Below are 14,256 nucleotides of genomic sequence, written 5' to 3' on the forward strand. Positions count from 1 at the left end.
ACGTCACGAACGCCCAGCCAGAGGACAGCCACGATTTCACGTCTCGGCACCATGTCTGCGCCAACACCTGGGGGCTCAACAGAGAGAACCTGACTTTGTCTCTGGCATCCCAGGAGCTTTCTACCTGGCACTACGGAAACAGCAGCCCTTCTGACTGCTCTCGTTCTCCAGGGAACGTTCCCTGAAAGCAGGAAGGGAGACACTTCTCACCGCACTAGGACGGAGGCAAAGCAAAGCCATCCACACATGTCACTTTACTCTGGTTCGGAATATCTCCAGAATGTAAAATGAACCCACTGCTCTGCCTGTCGGCATAGGGTTTTGTTTTCGTTTTTTACAAACCACTTTAAAAGGCTGTTTCTGTAGCATTTATTGCAAGAAAATCTTAGCTAGGGATGCATTCTGAGAACAGGGGTGGAGGTAATAATGCTACAAACGTGGGTGTGGGTAGAGCTCCCCCTAATGTCCTAATGAGAGGGAGGAAGGAGGACCTGCTCGGGCAAAGCATTTAAAAGCAAACTGCAAACCGCCTCTTCACACATTTAGTGAAAGGCACAGCCGGATACTCTCCTCCTCCCTGCACCTTCTACGTGATCCACCGTGATCACGAGTCTTTATAGCATCTCAGGAAAACACAGCAAATCAACACCCACCGGGGTCTCTCCAACATTTCCAGATAAGGAAAGTGAGCCCCGTCCTACCCCCGACAGATGAACACAGAGCACAAAACTCAGCGTTACGTTTTTCTCAAAACTGCACACAAACTTTGAGCGCTAAAAAAATTCACTACGCTAATAGTAACCTCAGTGTTTTCCACAAAAACCTGTACACTTGTGGCTTCTCCAACCCTTGGCACACAGTCACATTCGAATTCTTCCCCCGTCGTGAGAGGCTCAGTGGCACCTGCACGAATGAACTCCCTTAGCTTAAATTCTTCACATGGACGGTTCTCAGAAGATGAGCAACCTTGCTAATTCAGGACGTTCTTTTAGAGTAAAGGGACACCGTGTCTTCATCGGGTTAGGAAAAAACTAAACCAAAGGCAGGTACTGAGGGCATGGAAAACTCCTGATGCTGGGATGACATTTTAGACAACTTAGCACCTTCTACCAAAAGGACATCCTCTTTGGCGCAGCGACAAACACCAGGAAACCCCTCGCAGTCCGCCCAGAGCTGGCAGGTACCGGCCAGACTGCGCAGCTGCTGGAGAACGTGTGCTGGGCTCCCAGGAGGAGGCAGGTGGTGCGGGAGGCAGGTTGGGACCTTGGTATCTGTGGACAACACAGCTGCCTGATGCAAGGGACACTGAGCAGGGAGTCAGCGCCCAGGAGTGTGACAAGGAGCCAGGACGCCTCTGCCCTCCCAACCTTTCACACCCTTGGAGCTATCTGAACATCTACTAACAGGACCGGAGGGAAGATCCCAGCCATCCCAACCCCACCCCCACCCTGGTTCCAGCTCCCGCCCTAGCAGTGGTCCAGAAGCTGATGATCGGCCTTCTGACATAGCCGCAGGCCAAAAATAGACCTAGGCTCCTCACAGGCCTAGGTCATTCCCTCCTCCATCTAATGAGGAAGGCATTTTATCATCTCACACCATCACAAGAACGGGGAGTGCAGGACAGTAAGAATTTTGAGAGAGAGGGGTGCCTGGGTGGCTCAGTCGGTTAAGCATCCGCTTTCGGCTCAGGTCATGATCTCACGGTTCGTGGGTTCGAGCCCCACATCAGGCTCTGTGCTGACAGCTCAGAGCCTGGAGCCTGCTTCGGATTCTGTGTCTCCCTCTCTCTCTGCCCCTCCCCTGCTCACGCTGTTTCTCAAAAACGATTTAAAAAAAAAAAGAATTTTGAGAGAGAGAATACTCCTAACTTTTGTTACAGACACACTGCACGACGAAGCGGGCGCGGCAGGCATGAAGTCTCGTTCCTGTGTAATCGCGACTGCTTTCTTTGCTGTCGATCGCCTCTCGCTGAGCCTAACTCATGGCTCAAGCTCTATCACAGGTATGTGTGTACAAGAGAGAACAGTCAACGCACACGGTCCGGCACAGACCGCGGTCTCGGGCACCCACAGGGGCAAATGCTGTGCTGAGGGGGGCCACCGTCCCATCCCAAGTCAAACCCAAAGACAGAGGCACCAGCAGACTCCTAGGCTGACCGTCCTTCCGGCTTAAATGTGGGTGTTCATCCTTCAGTTCGGATAAGAACAGCACCGTCTAACAGAAACGTAAGGCAAGCCACGTACCTGTTTCTAAAGTTTCTAGTAGCCACAGTTAAAAGAAAAATAGATAACATTATCGCTTTATCTAATCCATCATATCCAAAATATTTCAACACGTGAATAATTTTTTCAACAATGATGTATTTTATGGTTTGTCTTCAAAGCTCAAGTGTGTTTTCGATTCTCAATTTGGACATTAAGTTTTCATGAGAAAGGCCTGACCTGTATTTAAAATCCAGAACCAAAAAAAATAAATAAATGAAAAATAAATAAAATCCAGAACTGAAAAACCAGATTCACATACCAAAGTTCCTAACATACTGAAGGATTTTTCTAAAAAGTAAATCAAGTTAACAGCCTTTAAGTTAAATAAAACTAAGAATCCAACCTCCAGCCGGGCTTGCTGCATGTCACGTGCTCCAGGCCATCTGTGGCCAGCGACTGCATATCGGACGGCAGGGGTACAGGACAAGTGATTGATCCGAGTGGGCTCCTCAGACCCACAGCATCACCATCAGCTGGGAACTTGCTGGAAGTGCAAATCCCAAGGCCCACTCAGACCCCTAGAACCAGAAACTGCAGGGGTGGGGCCCGGCACTGTTCGAACAAGCCCTCTAGGCGACTCTGAGCACGCCCAAGTGAGAACCAGTGGTCCGGAACAAATGCCACCAAGACAACTCGCAGAAGTTTTGATCACCTATTTGCGGAATGGAAACCGAACAGGAGCCCTTCCCCCCATCGTGTGTTGAAGCTGTGAGTAATTGCTTGGATTTTGTTAATCCAGGAAAAAGGGGTGCGCAGGTGGACGACCAGTGGGTTAAGATCGGGACCCGGCTACAAGGACATTTTGCTTCACTGGTTCCCAGCGCCCAGGGTCACCGGGCACAGGGCTCTCTCCTGGAATGAGGCCATCAGTAGGAGCCCAGCATTTATAGGCCATATGGCCACAAGGCTGCTCTCTCAGAGTGGGGGCCGCCTTTGAACACGGGCCCTTAGCCAAGTAGGCCCGAGGCCTCCCCCTTCTTCTGGGCTCCAGGGGCGGTCACCATGGAAGCCACTGATAAAGACAGAGTGCCATCAGCTGTGCGGGTATGTAAGGGACGGAGGCCTCCACAGTGCCAGGTTCTTGCGGGACTCAGGCCGGGTAATACTCAGACCCTTTGCTCTCCACGTCACTTCATTTGGGGGCAGGGTGGAGGAAGCAGGGGCTGGCGCGGTTTAGCCAAGCTCAGAATATCGATACCCTTCTGTTTGTTTTGCCAAAATTTGCACATTCTACTGGAAAAGTTTTAATGACATTCCAGACTGTTTGCCATGAGAAGCGTAAAGGCACTACAGCACAAACACGGTCTGTGAAGTTAAAATACGCAACACAAGCTAATGTCTCCATGTGGACGGAGTCACATCATCTCTTCAGTTTCCATCTGAAAGAGAACAAAACAACAGCTTATTTTTTTAGGTCCATCTTGACTAACCCGGAGCAGTTGATCATATGAGAGATGTGTATTTCAGAAACGGCTACAAAACGCCAACCGTGTGATCCGCTCTGTGCTGGAATAAATTGCACTGATAATCCGGAGCTCAAGAAAGCTCCAATCCAGACCCTCGATCACCCTGCCTAGTCTAAGCCGTGTGCCAGGAGTACGTAACTCGGAGGACAGAATTTGAACCGCTCAGTTAGTACCTGTACTGCACCGACTTTTCTGTGCTCACCCGACAAGAACCGCCACGCCCAGGACAAGGCAAGTGTATCTGTGCACACCGTTCGGACCAGTACCTGGGTCGCTGAGCTAGCCAACTGGAAGACGACGTATTCAGGGCTCCCGACGGCTTGGCTGGCTCGGAATCAGAGGCTCTGGCAGCTGCACACCTACACAGAAAGGATGGACCAGCAGTCACGACCCCTCCGTCGGCTTACCCGGAGAGCCACGTGCTCGGTTAGGGAGCCAGGGCACTCACCCGTCGACCCGGCTCGGGCACAGACAACGCGGGAAATAAGCAGAAACTAAAAGACGGTTACCCTTCCGCTTTCCTTCCACAGCAGGTTTAGGCAGATGTTTCTACTGACTTGAGGAAGGTGCTCTCGGTTACACTACCAGCGAGTGGGTCGAATCGTGTCCTCACAGAAAGATAGGCCGACGCGTCTTAAACGGGACCTCAGAACGTGATGTTTGGAAGTAAGGCCATCGGAGATGTAATCAGCGGAGATGCGCTCAGAGTGGAAAAGGGTGGGGTCCTAATCCAATATGACTGTGTCCTCATCAAAAGAAGACCCCCCCGGGGCGCCTGGGTGGCTCAGTCGGTTGAGCGGCCGACTTTGGCTCAGGTCATGATCTCACGGTCTGTGAGTTCGAGCCCCGCGTCGGGCTCTGTGCTGACAGCTCGGATCCTGGAGCCTGCTTCGGATTCTGTGTCTCCCTCTCTCTCTGCCCCTCCCCCGCTCACGCTCTCTCTGTCAAAAATAAACAAATATTAAAAAAAATTTTTAGAAAAAAAAAAAAGACAATGCCTGGACAGCGACACATAAGGAAAACCCGTGTGACAGACAGAGACGTTGGGGAGAGGCAGCCTGCAAACCACCCAGAGTGGGGGGAGCGGCCCGGAGTGGCATCTCCCCAGAACCTCGGGGAGGAACCCGCCACACCCCCATCTTGGACTCCAGCCTCCAGAGCAGGGAGACGATGAACTTCGGTGGCATAAGCAGCCCAGGCCGTGGTACTTTGCTCTGGCGGCCACAAGAAAACAACACAACTAGAATCCAACTTTAATTTAGATTATATTTATCCAAGTCTCTACAACAAATATTTCACGTCAACAACTTAGTTCAGTGCAACGCTCAAAGGTACCCTATCCCCACCGTGAGGGTTCCGGGTCCGTGTACGTGGGCCAGCACGTCCCAGCTCAGCCGCTCTGCTCACCCGGCTACACTGACGGCAAGGTTCCCGCGTGGGCAGCTGTGATCCAGAGGGTGTCTACGCTGAATACGGAAACTGCCGTGGCACTGGTCACAAATCACCTGCAGCATCTCCTTCTTGCACCCCTCTTTTGAGCGCCGGCATATAAAAATCTGAGAAAGCAAGGGTTGCTTTAACGTTTCTTTTTATTGTTTTAAGTAATCTTTCCACCCAACATGGGCTTGAACTCATAACCCTGCTGTCAAGAGTCACATGTCCCACCGATGGAACCAACTGGGCATTTCAATTGCTTCCCATAAGCAGTTATTTAACAAACACCCAATAAGACTGCCAGCATTTAAACTAGAATCAGTTCTCAGCTACAAGAAATAAAAATGCCAAGACTTTACACAAACATCTTACTGTCGGGCAAACGCAGATACTAACTAAAAGGTTTTGGCAAGTAATAGAAAGCAGTGCGTTAAGTTGGTCTTCACATGAGGCACCTGGACGTGTCCTCAGCAAAAACCCTTCAGACCTAGGAGAGTTCGGAGTGGGGACGGAGGGAAGGAGGCCAAGCCCGTGGCATGGCGCACAGTCCCACCGAGGGGAGCTGACTCGGGAGGCTCTGGGGACATTCCAGGGAGCTGAAGATCTATAGCCCCTATTCCCGTCAGTTACTGATGGGTTTTTTTGTTTTCTTTTAACGGGAGGGAGTGGTATAAACTCCCAGGCACTGCTGACGCTGTGAGCTAAGGACGGCAGTCAAGAGATGCTCACTTAGTGGCCCAAGGGCAGCCTTCCGGCAAGGACGGGCAGCTGTGGACCGCCCCAAGTTACCTGAGCATGCGCAGCCAGTGCAGGGAGCAGAGGGCCTGCTTCAGGGGAGCAAAGGAGGGCATGCCCGCCCTGGGGTGGGCTTGGGTCATGAATCTGCGGTGAGCCAAGAAAGAGGAGGGCCTTGTCAGTGCGGGGGGAAAGCAGAGCGAGGGGAGCTGTGGTCTTGTATAGACGCAGGGAGGTGTTAGTAGAGCTCCCAGAGGGCCTGAAGGGAAAAGCACACCACTATATGGCCAGAGCAGCGTGAACAAAACGGGGTTGTGGGGAGACTGGGGTCGGCTGGTCAAGAAAGGGTTCTGTGTGCTGGGCTACTCTCTCGCGTTGGAGGCTGAAAGCAGCAAGGGGTTAATAGGCTTTCTGCTTACTTCCTGCAATCACTGCGTACGGAGCATAAGCAGGGCGTCTCAGAAACACAACCCGAGTAACCTGGGAGGGCCTTCGGGAAGGGCGAGCTGCGGAGCTGGCCCAGACCGGCCCCCGGAAGGCCCGAGAGGCTCTGAGAAAGTGCGGTCCAAGAGGAAAGGGCACGTAGACACGTGTCTTCTACTGAAGGCAAGGTCAGTTTGAGTCTCCTTGAAACGACAGGAAACAGATTTTTTGGAAAGGGATAAATCCACAAGATTGAGAGAAAATAGAGTTACGAGACTTTAGAGAAAAAAGCACCCGACAACAATGAACTTGGCAAAGTGAGAAAGCCAAATTGTGAGCTGGTGGGGAAAGTCAAGAAGCACCCCTCTTCATGAAACAAAACCCTCAAAGGCTCAGACGTCAGCAGTGCCGGCAGGTGAGGGTGACGCGGGACCACAATGGGAGAAGGCGAGAATCAGACCTCCACCCAACGCTGGCACAAGACGGATGCTCCGCAGAGGGTCTCACAGAGGCTCTGGCCTGGGGAGCGACGGGCAGGAGGACCCCCACAAACATGGGAGGGGCACGCAGAAGGCAGCAAGGAGCTTGTGCTCCACGAAGGGGAGAGGCGAGTGCTCTGTCCACCTGGCTCCATGATTCCGGAAGCCAGAGTGTGCTCTCCCCAGGCAGGGAACAGAACAGAACCCCACCTTCTCCAGGGAACCTGATCAGCCTAAGAGAAAGACCCCGAAGTCCTAGGGCTCCAGGGTTTCCCGAGAAAGTGGGCCGGGCAGATGCCCCAGAGCCAAGGCCAGAGTTCACACTGCACCAACCGTGCGAGTGAGCAGCCAGCAGATCGGGCACGGAGGAGGACATCTACTGTGACGCACAGGAAATACCCTGGACGCAGATTTCACAGGGAAAGAAAACCTCAGGGGGCAAAAAAGGAGACCGATCCAGAAAGTGCAGCGCCTAAGGAACAGAAGGCTAGAGAATATCAAAGAATCCAAACTCCAGTCGGAAGCGCTGGCATTTCCGGTTTGGAAGGGCCCACTGCCTGCCTAGTGTGACAGATGAAGAGGGATCTACACCAGGAACACTCGACGCGAAGCTTCCAAACTCTGGGACGAGGGGGACATCCTCCAACTGCCAGAAGCAAAACCGGCCCCACAAAGGACCGCAGTAGAACAACTACACAGAACTGTCTACAGCAACAGCGTAAGTGAGGAAATGAACAGGGTAAGTACCCAAATGAAGAATTCGGAGCCTGGCTGCTACCTCATGCAGCTAAGCCAGAGGAAACCAAGAATGAAGATCCGTCGAGGTACACGGCCTCCATTTATCTATCTTCCACAGTCCTTCCGGGGGAGCAGCGGGGGCATGCGCCTCCCCACACATCAGGGAAAAACTAAGAAAAAAAACACGAGACACAGAAAGTAGGGAAACTTGGATCTAGCCTTGAGAGAAATACAGACAGAATCGCTCAGTTGTGTCCTCAGAGAGCCGAGCCCCGGAAGGCCTGTGCAGGGACCCCACTCGTCTCCAGGGCGGGGCGGGGCGGGGGCGGGCAGCCAGACAGGTGGCAGCGTAGCAACGGGGCCGGTAGCCCATGCTCAGCCTACACCGTGCCGAACCAGCTAACGATACCCACGACTACGAGGGAATAAGACAAACCCAAGACACAACAGCGCACACACCTGGAGGAAAGGACGGACCCCAAGCGACCAAGACCGGTGAGGAGAATGGGGCCTGCTATTTTCGCTCGCATAATTTACTCCAAGTGAACAAACGTACAACTCTCACGAAGAACGCTGCAAGGTCAAATTGTATATATCCTTTTACGTTTCACTAGGAGCAGCTAATAAAAGCACACCTTAACCAAACGGTTCTAGAAACCACATTAGCTCTTCACTTTGGGAGAAAAAGTATGAAATTCCTATAGAAGCAGCAGATCCTAGCAGAGACTCTCATATTTAGAAAATACGTCCCCGTATCTGTAAAAGCCCATGCCGTCCACTACTCGGGGAAGCACTGACGTCACTAAGGTTTCATCTGTAAGCAGACGATTAGGACTGCGGATCATAGTTAGATAATGGACCTTTCCCCCCTACGGAAAAAAATCCCCATTCACAGAGTGGACAGAATTGTCCTCACCTTCTCTTTCTTCCGAGGATGGCAGCTACACTCTCAATCAATGTGCTCACCAACCACCACATCTGGGATCTCTCCCTTTTTTACCGGTACTGGTTTGTTACAAAGTGGGCACACCGGGACCCGAACGTCCCCAAAATAATGATATAAAATCATATTCCAGATTCAGACAAAACTCACAAAAGGAAAAGGTATAGTGCATCGAAAATCAAATAGAGGACAAGCACGGATGTTCCGACTGTTCATTACAAGACGGCGTGGTTACCCCTGAGGATGAATAGTAAGGCTTCCGTACAGATTCAGGACAGGAAGCGGAATCCAGTAGAATTTAAACCTAACAGACTGTTAACCAGCTGTGGACACGGCCCTGAGACGGTGAAAGGCAGCCAAAGAAAAGCTGGTGAAACGGATCTGGTCTCAGGGCAGCAGGGCCGTTCATCCAGCACCGCCCCGGCAGGTGGAGAGCCAGCCCGGACACCTCCGGAACAGAGAGAACGGGAGAGAACACTACCGCGAACACCCTCCGGCTCCCTTCAACTGCCAGCAGCCCGCCTGATCCTTTTGTGGCTTTCACCCGCAGGGAGACGCAGGCGGCTGACTGGAGAGCACACAGCTAGGCTGAGCTCTCAGGTTCATTAACAGCCACCCAAGCAGACGGCGGGGGAGGGGCTCTATAGGGAAGAACCAAGCGCCCAGCAGTTAAAAACCTCAGAGCCAGGGCAGGAGCTAAGGAAACTAAGCTCAGCAAGAAAACGGACGGACGTGACAACTGACATCCAAACGTGTCATCACAGAGGGAGGAGGCCTGCCGTCTGGGTCAAGCCGCAGGGTCGCCAGCAACACTCTCTCAGTTGACAACTCTGTGCCAAATAAGGCATTACTACTGATGTCTAGCCAGCCTCTCCCTATCTAGGGACGTGGGGAGGTCAAGCCAACAAATCAACTGGATAGTTTGGCCTAGTCATCGGGGCCTGGTAAATAGGAGTCACCCTCCCCCGCCCCCCAATGACCTAGAAAACGCTGGAAGGTCAGACCCCAGCCAACACTAATGAAAGCATGTAATAATGCTAATAAGTCATTCACCTTTCTAACTGCCACCTCAAGGAAGCAACATTCGGGCTATAGAGTTCACTAAAATAACCTCTGAATCGGGCACCTGAGCGGCTCAAGCGGGGGCACCTGATGGGTTCGAGCTCCGCACCGGGCTCTGCACTAACAACGTAGAGCATGCTTGGGATTCTCTCTTTCTCTCTCTCTCTCTCTGCCCTTCCCCTGCTCATGCTCTCTCAAAATAAATAAACTTAAAAAAAAAACACAAAACCTCAGAACCACCAGAAACAAAACGAATACAGGTCAAGAGCCACCTGCAAAGCCAATAACAAGGTGTCACTCCTTCGGACTCATGCACGTGGGTCTTCTTAGAGTCCCCGTCTTCCTGTTTCTACAATGTACTATTTGCCACTGAACAGCGGCTGTGAAGTCACCCAAATAAACTAGCGTTTTTAATGGCTTCCAGATTAGGTTCTTTGTCAAATATTAACCATTTCTGGCACTTCACAAAGACACCACTAAGTTCTTCGTTAGCATGATGAATCAAAGGAACTGAATATTTTCACACGCGAAATAAACTTTCAAGGTTTGGATACAACAATTTGACTTCAAGAGCCCCTGAAAATAAAATCTCTTGCTTTAGAGCTGTGCCATCCAGACATTCTTGTGATGGTGGAAACATGCCGTATCCGCACCACCCATGGCCACACGTGGTGGCCGAGCACCTGGAATATGGCTAGTCTGATGGCGAAACCAGATTTTAAGTCTTACTTCATCCGAATGAGATTATTAGTTCTACGTGGCAAACGTCTACTATTCGGACAGCATAGCTTTAGACAACAAAAGCTAGAATCTTTGAAATAAAATACGATCAATTACCTTCTCGAATGTATATGGACATTTATGTGCAGCACAAGTAAAATGGTCTTTATGGAAATCTTGTTTACACGCATCGCATTGTAACGGAAGAAAATCTAAAAACAAACAAAAAACAAACACCAAAAAAACAATGAAGTGTTCTAAAGATTAGGATGAAAAAATTATAGATCACGTTAAACAGGTATTTACGTACGGTCAGTTCTTTATACCTATCGAATACATCTTTGAAGTACCACAGGTGAGAAAAAAATTGGGGACCATGACTTTCACAATGACAGCGGTTCTGAAGAACCTAACCTGTGAAGCTGTCTTTTCAAAAGAACCCCATCCCATGTAGTCCCACAAATATTTAAGCAGCACACCTGTATCCACCTGGCCTTGGCCCTGGTTCCTGGCCTTCAGAAGAGGCTACCTAGCGATGGTGACCAGAACCTGGACCTCAGGCCGACCTCCCAACACTGAAGAGCTAATTAGAAAAACGGCCAGGGGCGCCTGGGTGGCTCAGTCGGTTGAGTGTGGCCAGATTTTCAGTCACCAGCGTTCCTAACTTCCAGCTGATGAAAACGAACAGACTTGCTCTGTAGGAAGCCTTCGGTGTGCAAGTGACCCCCCCGGCCCCTGCAGGGGACTAAAGCGTCACAAATTCTTGCGGAGACACGAGGCGTTTCGGTACAAGCACTGGCTCATTCAGAATCACCCCTGTCGTGAGAGCGATGGCTTCTTGGTCCTTCAAATCCCTACTCGAGAAAGCTCCCCCCGAATTCAGGTGTGCATTAAACCACTTGGACTCGCAGCGACAGGCGTTTCCCATATTCAATTCCCACAACTGCCCGCAACGAGTTGGGGCACAGTTTCACCCGCTGAGTATACTTGTTGCTAAGCCCCATTAGCTCGCGCCGCTACCCCGGAGAGACTCAGCTCTGCCCCTGCTGAGCCCCTCAACTCCCTCCCGCGGAGAGCTGACTCAGGACTGGCTCCCCGACGACAGCAACCCGGGGGTGATGAGGGAAGAGGACAAGCCGTTCACCCCCGGTGGAAAACGGGCCGACAAGCGAAGCTACCGCCCCGGAGGGGAAACTTCGGTCCGCACCGCGCCTCCCGAGGCCCCTTGCACCGCCCGGCCGCCGCAGAAGCCGGGTCCCCCAGGGGCTTTTCCGCACCTCCCCGTCGGCCCCCTCCCTGCCGGGGCGGGGCCGCCGCGCGGTGCCTGGCCCGCGCGGGCCCGTCCCCTTTCCCACGCCCCCGGGGCGGGAACGCTGCAGCCCCTGCGCCGGCGCGGGCCCACTCCCGGCAGCACGGCGGCCCGGGAAGCCCTTCCCCGGGGGATGCCCCCGGCCCGGCGCCGCACCTGGCTCTCGATCGGGACCCGGGCGGCCGCGGAGGCGACCGGAAGGCGGCGCAGACGGGAAGCCGGCTCCCCCCTTCCGACAGTCAGCCGCGGGGGACGAGACCAAAGGGGAGGCTGAGGAAAAGGGGCTCCGGGGCGCGGCAGGGAGCCGACCGGCCCGCGGGAGAGCGAGGCGTCTCGCGGCGCCAGCGCCCCCGGCCCCGCCATTCATCCGCCGCCGCGGCTCCGGGGAGCGCCCGGCGCGCCCCGATGACGTCAGCGGCCGGCCCCTCCCGCCCCCGCCGCCCGGGCCCCGTCGGCCCGCCCACTCCTCGCTCCTCCTCCCCCTTCTGGAACAGTCCGGCCGCTTCCCCCGCCCGCTCGGTCGCCGAGAGCCGGCTGCGCGCAGGCGCACTGGGCCGGCCGCGCGGCGCGGCGCGGGAAAGCCGTGTCGGGGCGGCCGAGGCCGCGGCGCCGGGGCTGAGTGGAGGCCGGCGTCGCGCGGGGCCGCGCACGGAGGGCCCGAGTCCGCGCCGCAGAGGGGCCGCCGCGAGGTACGGAGCCGGGGCGGGGGCTTCCCCAGCGGGAGAGAAGGGCCCGGCCCCGGGGAGACGACGCCCGCCGGTGCCGCCGCGTCCGCGCGCTTGTCTCCTTCCTTGTCCCCTCAACGTGTCGCCTTTTCCTCACCCCTTTCCTCTCACTGTATCACTTTGTTCCGCCGCCACGTCCCCTGACTTGTCCCCTTAGCGGATCCCCTTTCCACGTGCCGGTACTTGTCCCCTTAGTGCATCCCCGTGTCCCCGGCCGGGTCACCTCCCTGGGCCTCTCTCCGTGTCCTCTTACTTGTCCGCCTCGCCATGGCCCCGCACTCCGTCGCCTCCCTTGCTCAGCCCCTCCCCCCCCCGCCCCCCGCAAACGAGCCGCGGTTGGTTTTCTCTCTGGGAGCGCGTGGCTCTGTGGGGTCCCAGCAGACTGGCTCGGCGGGTGCTGTCGGGCCGCGGGGTTCACCGCCCCGGTGCCTGAGGTCACAGCCAGCCGTCGGTCCCTAACCTTGTTTTACGTGTGTTTCTGTTTGAAGACAACTTGCGTTGCCGTGTCGTTGGTTCGTTCGCGTCGAGGTCGCGGCCCGCGCCGCGCCGTGACTCGTGCCCGAACCCGGGCCCGTTCGCCGCTGATCTCCGTGCGGTGCGTCGCGGCCTCCTGTGCTTAGGAAACTGGACGGCGCGCGGGCTCCCGCCTGGGGCCGCTTTAGACGGCAAGATTACCGCCAGAGAGCACAAACGTGGGACGACCGTGACCCTGAATAGGCTGCGGAACGGACACCTAACCGTATCGGAGGCGAAACCCGAAAGAAGGCGCGCGTCGTCCTGTGTGACCTTGGCAGGGAGTGCGTTCGTTCCTCGGGCCGCTCGAGTTGTTCGCCATCTGCACACGGTTGCGAGCAGCTGCCCCGGTCCCGCGAGTGTTGCTTTTGGAGTTGCAAACAAACGTCCCGCGTAGGCAACGTGACACGCGTGGGACCCACAAATGAGAGTCTGGGGGGGGGGGTGTATCTGTACGGGCACATGCCCATTTTTTTAGGCTTTTTCTGAGCCATTTGCGAGTATGCCGGGGGTGCCCCGTCCCCCCCCCCCCCGCAATTTGTGTGCGTGTGCCCGAAAGCAGACGTTCCTGCATCACCATCCGTAGGCGTCCACATGACGAGATCAGTATCAAGACAGCATTAAGGTCCCATCCACGGCCTCCATTTGGATTTTGCCAACCGTGTCCGCCTCTCTTTTTCTTTCCTGCTCCAGGGTCCCGTCCACGGTCACATGTGCGGCCTCCTCCCTGCTGGGACGGGCCCTCCGTCCTTTCTGTCCCTGACACTTTTTATTAAAGGCCACAGGTGGTTCTTACACGTGAGATGACTGCGACGACTCGGGGTCTGCGGATGTTTCCTCGGGACCAGATTCAGGTCATGTTTTTTAGATTTTTTTTTTTTTTAACGTTTATTTATTTTTGAGACAGAGAGAGACAGAGTGTGAACGGGGGAGGGTCAGAGAGAGAGGGAGACACAGAATCTGAAACAGGCTCCAGGCTCTGAGCTGTCAGCACAGAGCCTGACGCAGGGCTCGAACTCACAGATTGTGAGATCGTGACCTGAGCCGAAGTCGGACGCTTAACCGACTGAGCCACCCAGGCGCCCCTCAGGTCATGTTTTTTAGTAGCAATGCTGCAGGAATGGTGCCGTGCTGCGACCCACCCTATCGTGGGTGATACTCACCTCGATTACCTAGTCATGTGGATGGCTGCTAGGTTTCTCCTTTTTGTCACTGGTAAATTGGTTAGTATTTCGTAGGGAGTTACTCTGAGATGCCACCATTATTCTTCATCAGCCTTTGCCCGGCAACCTTTAGCCGCATCAGTGACTTCTGCCTCGATCACTATGATCGTTGCCAGATAGCGCTTTTTCCTTTTTTTAAAGTAAGTTCTGCGCTCTATGTGGGCCTTGAACTCACGACCCCGAGATCAGGAGTCACGTGCTCTACCGACTGAGCCAGCCAGG

The 14,256-nt window shown here is 54.3% G+C and overlaps 2 protein-coding genes and 1 long non-coding RNA gene across 5 annotated transcripts in view; 1 reads left to right on the forward strand and 2 right to left on the reverse strand.

The window, feature by feature from the left end:
- Positions 1-2,340: 2,340 nt before the first annotated feature.
- On the reverse strand, positions 2,341-4,564 carry LOC107180317. The gene is made up of 3 exons (XR_001511090.2): positions 4,179-4,564; positions 3,997-4,089; positions 2,341-3,643 (listed from the first exon to the last, which is right to left on the reverse strand). It is a non-coding gene; the product is annotated as an uncharacterized LOC107180317 (long non-coding RNA).
- Positions 4,565-4,790: 226 nt separating this feature from the next.
- ZFAND2A (zinc finger AN1-type containing 2A) lies at positions 4,791-12,580 on the reverse strand. Its single transcript, XM_042971509.1, is given in 4 exon segments — positions 4,791-5,286; positions 8,456-8,585; positions 10,383-10,476; positions 12,552-12,580. Coding segments are annotated over 4 exon segments (393 nt in total). The 5' UTR covers positions 12,568-12,580; the 3' UTR covers positions 4,791-5,133.
- UNCX (UNC homeobox) overlaps positions 12,156-14,256 on the forward strand; it is an 80,456-nt gene continuing 78,355 nt past the window's right edge. For all 3 annotated transcript variants that reach the window (XR_006212407.1, XR_006212405.1, XR_006212406.1), the window contains exon 1: positions 12,156-12,262. The gene's annotated coding sequence lies outside the window, so the exon portion shown is untranslated. The remainder of the gene's footprint in view (positions 12,263-14,256) is intronic.

This window comes from Panthera tigris, chromosome E3, assembly GCF_018350195.1.
Source record: "Panthera tigris isolate Pti1 chromosome E3, P.tigris_Pti1_mat1.1, whole genome shotgun sequence".
Classification (NCBI taxonomy): Eukaryota; Metazoa; Chordata; class Mammalia; order Carnivora; family Felidae; genus Panthera; species Panthera tigris.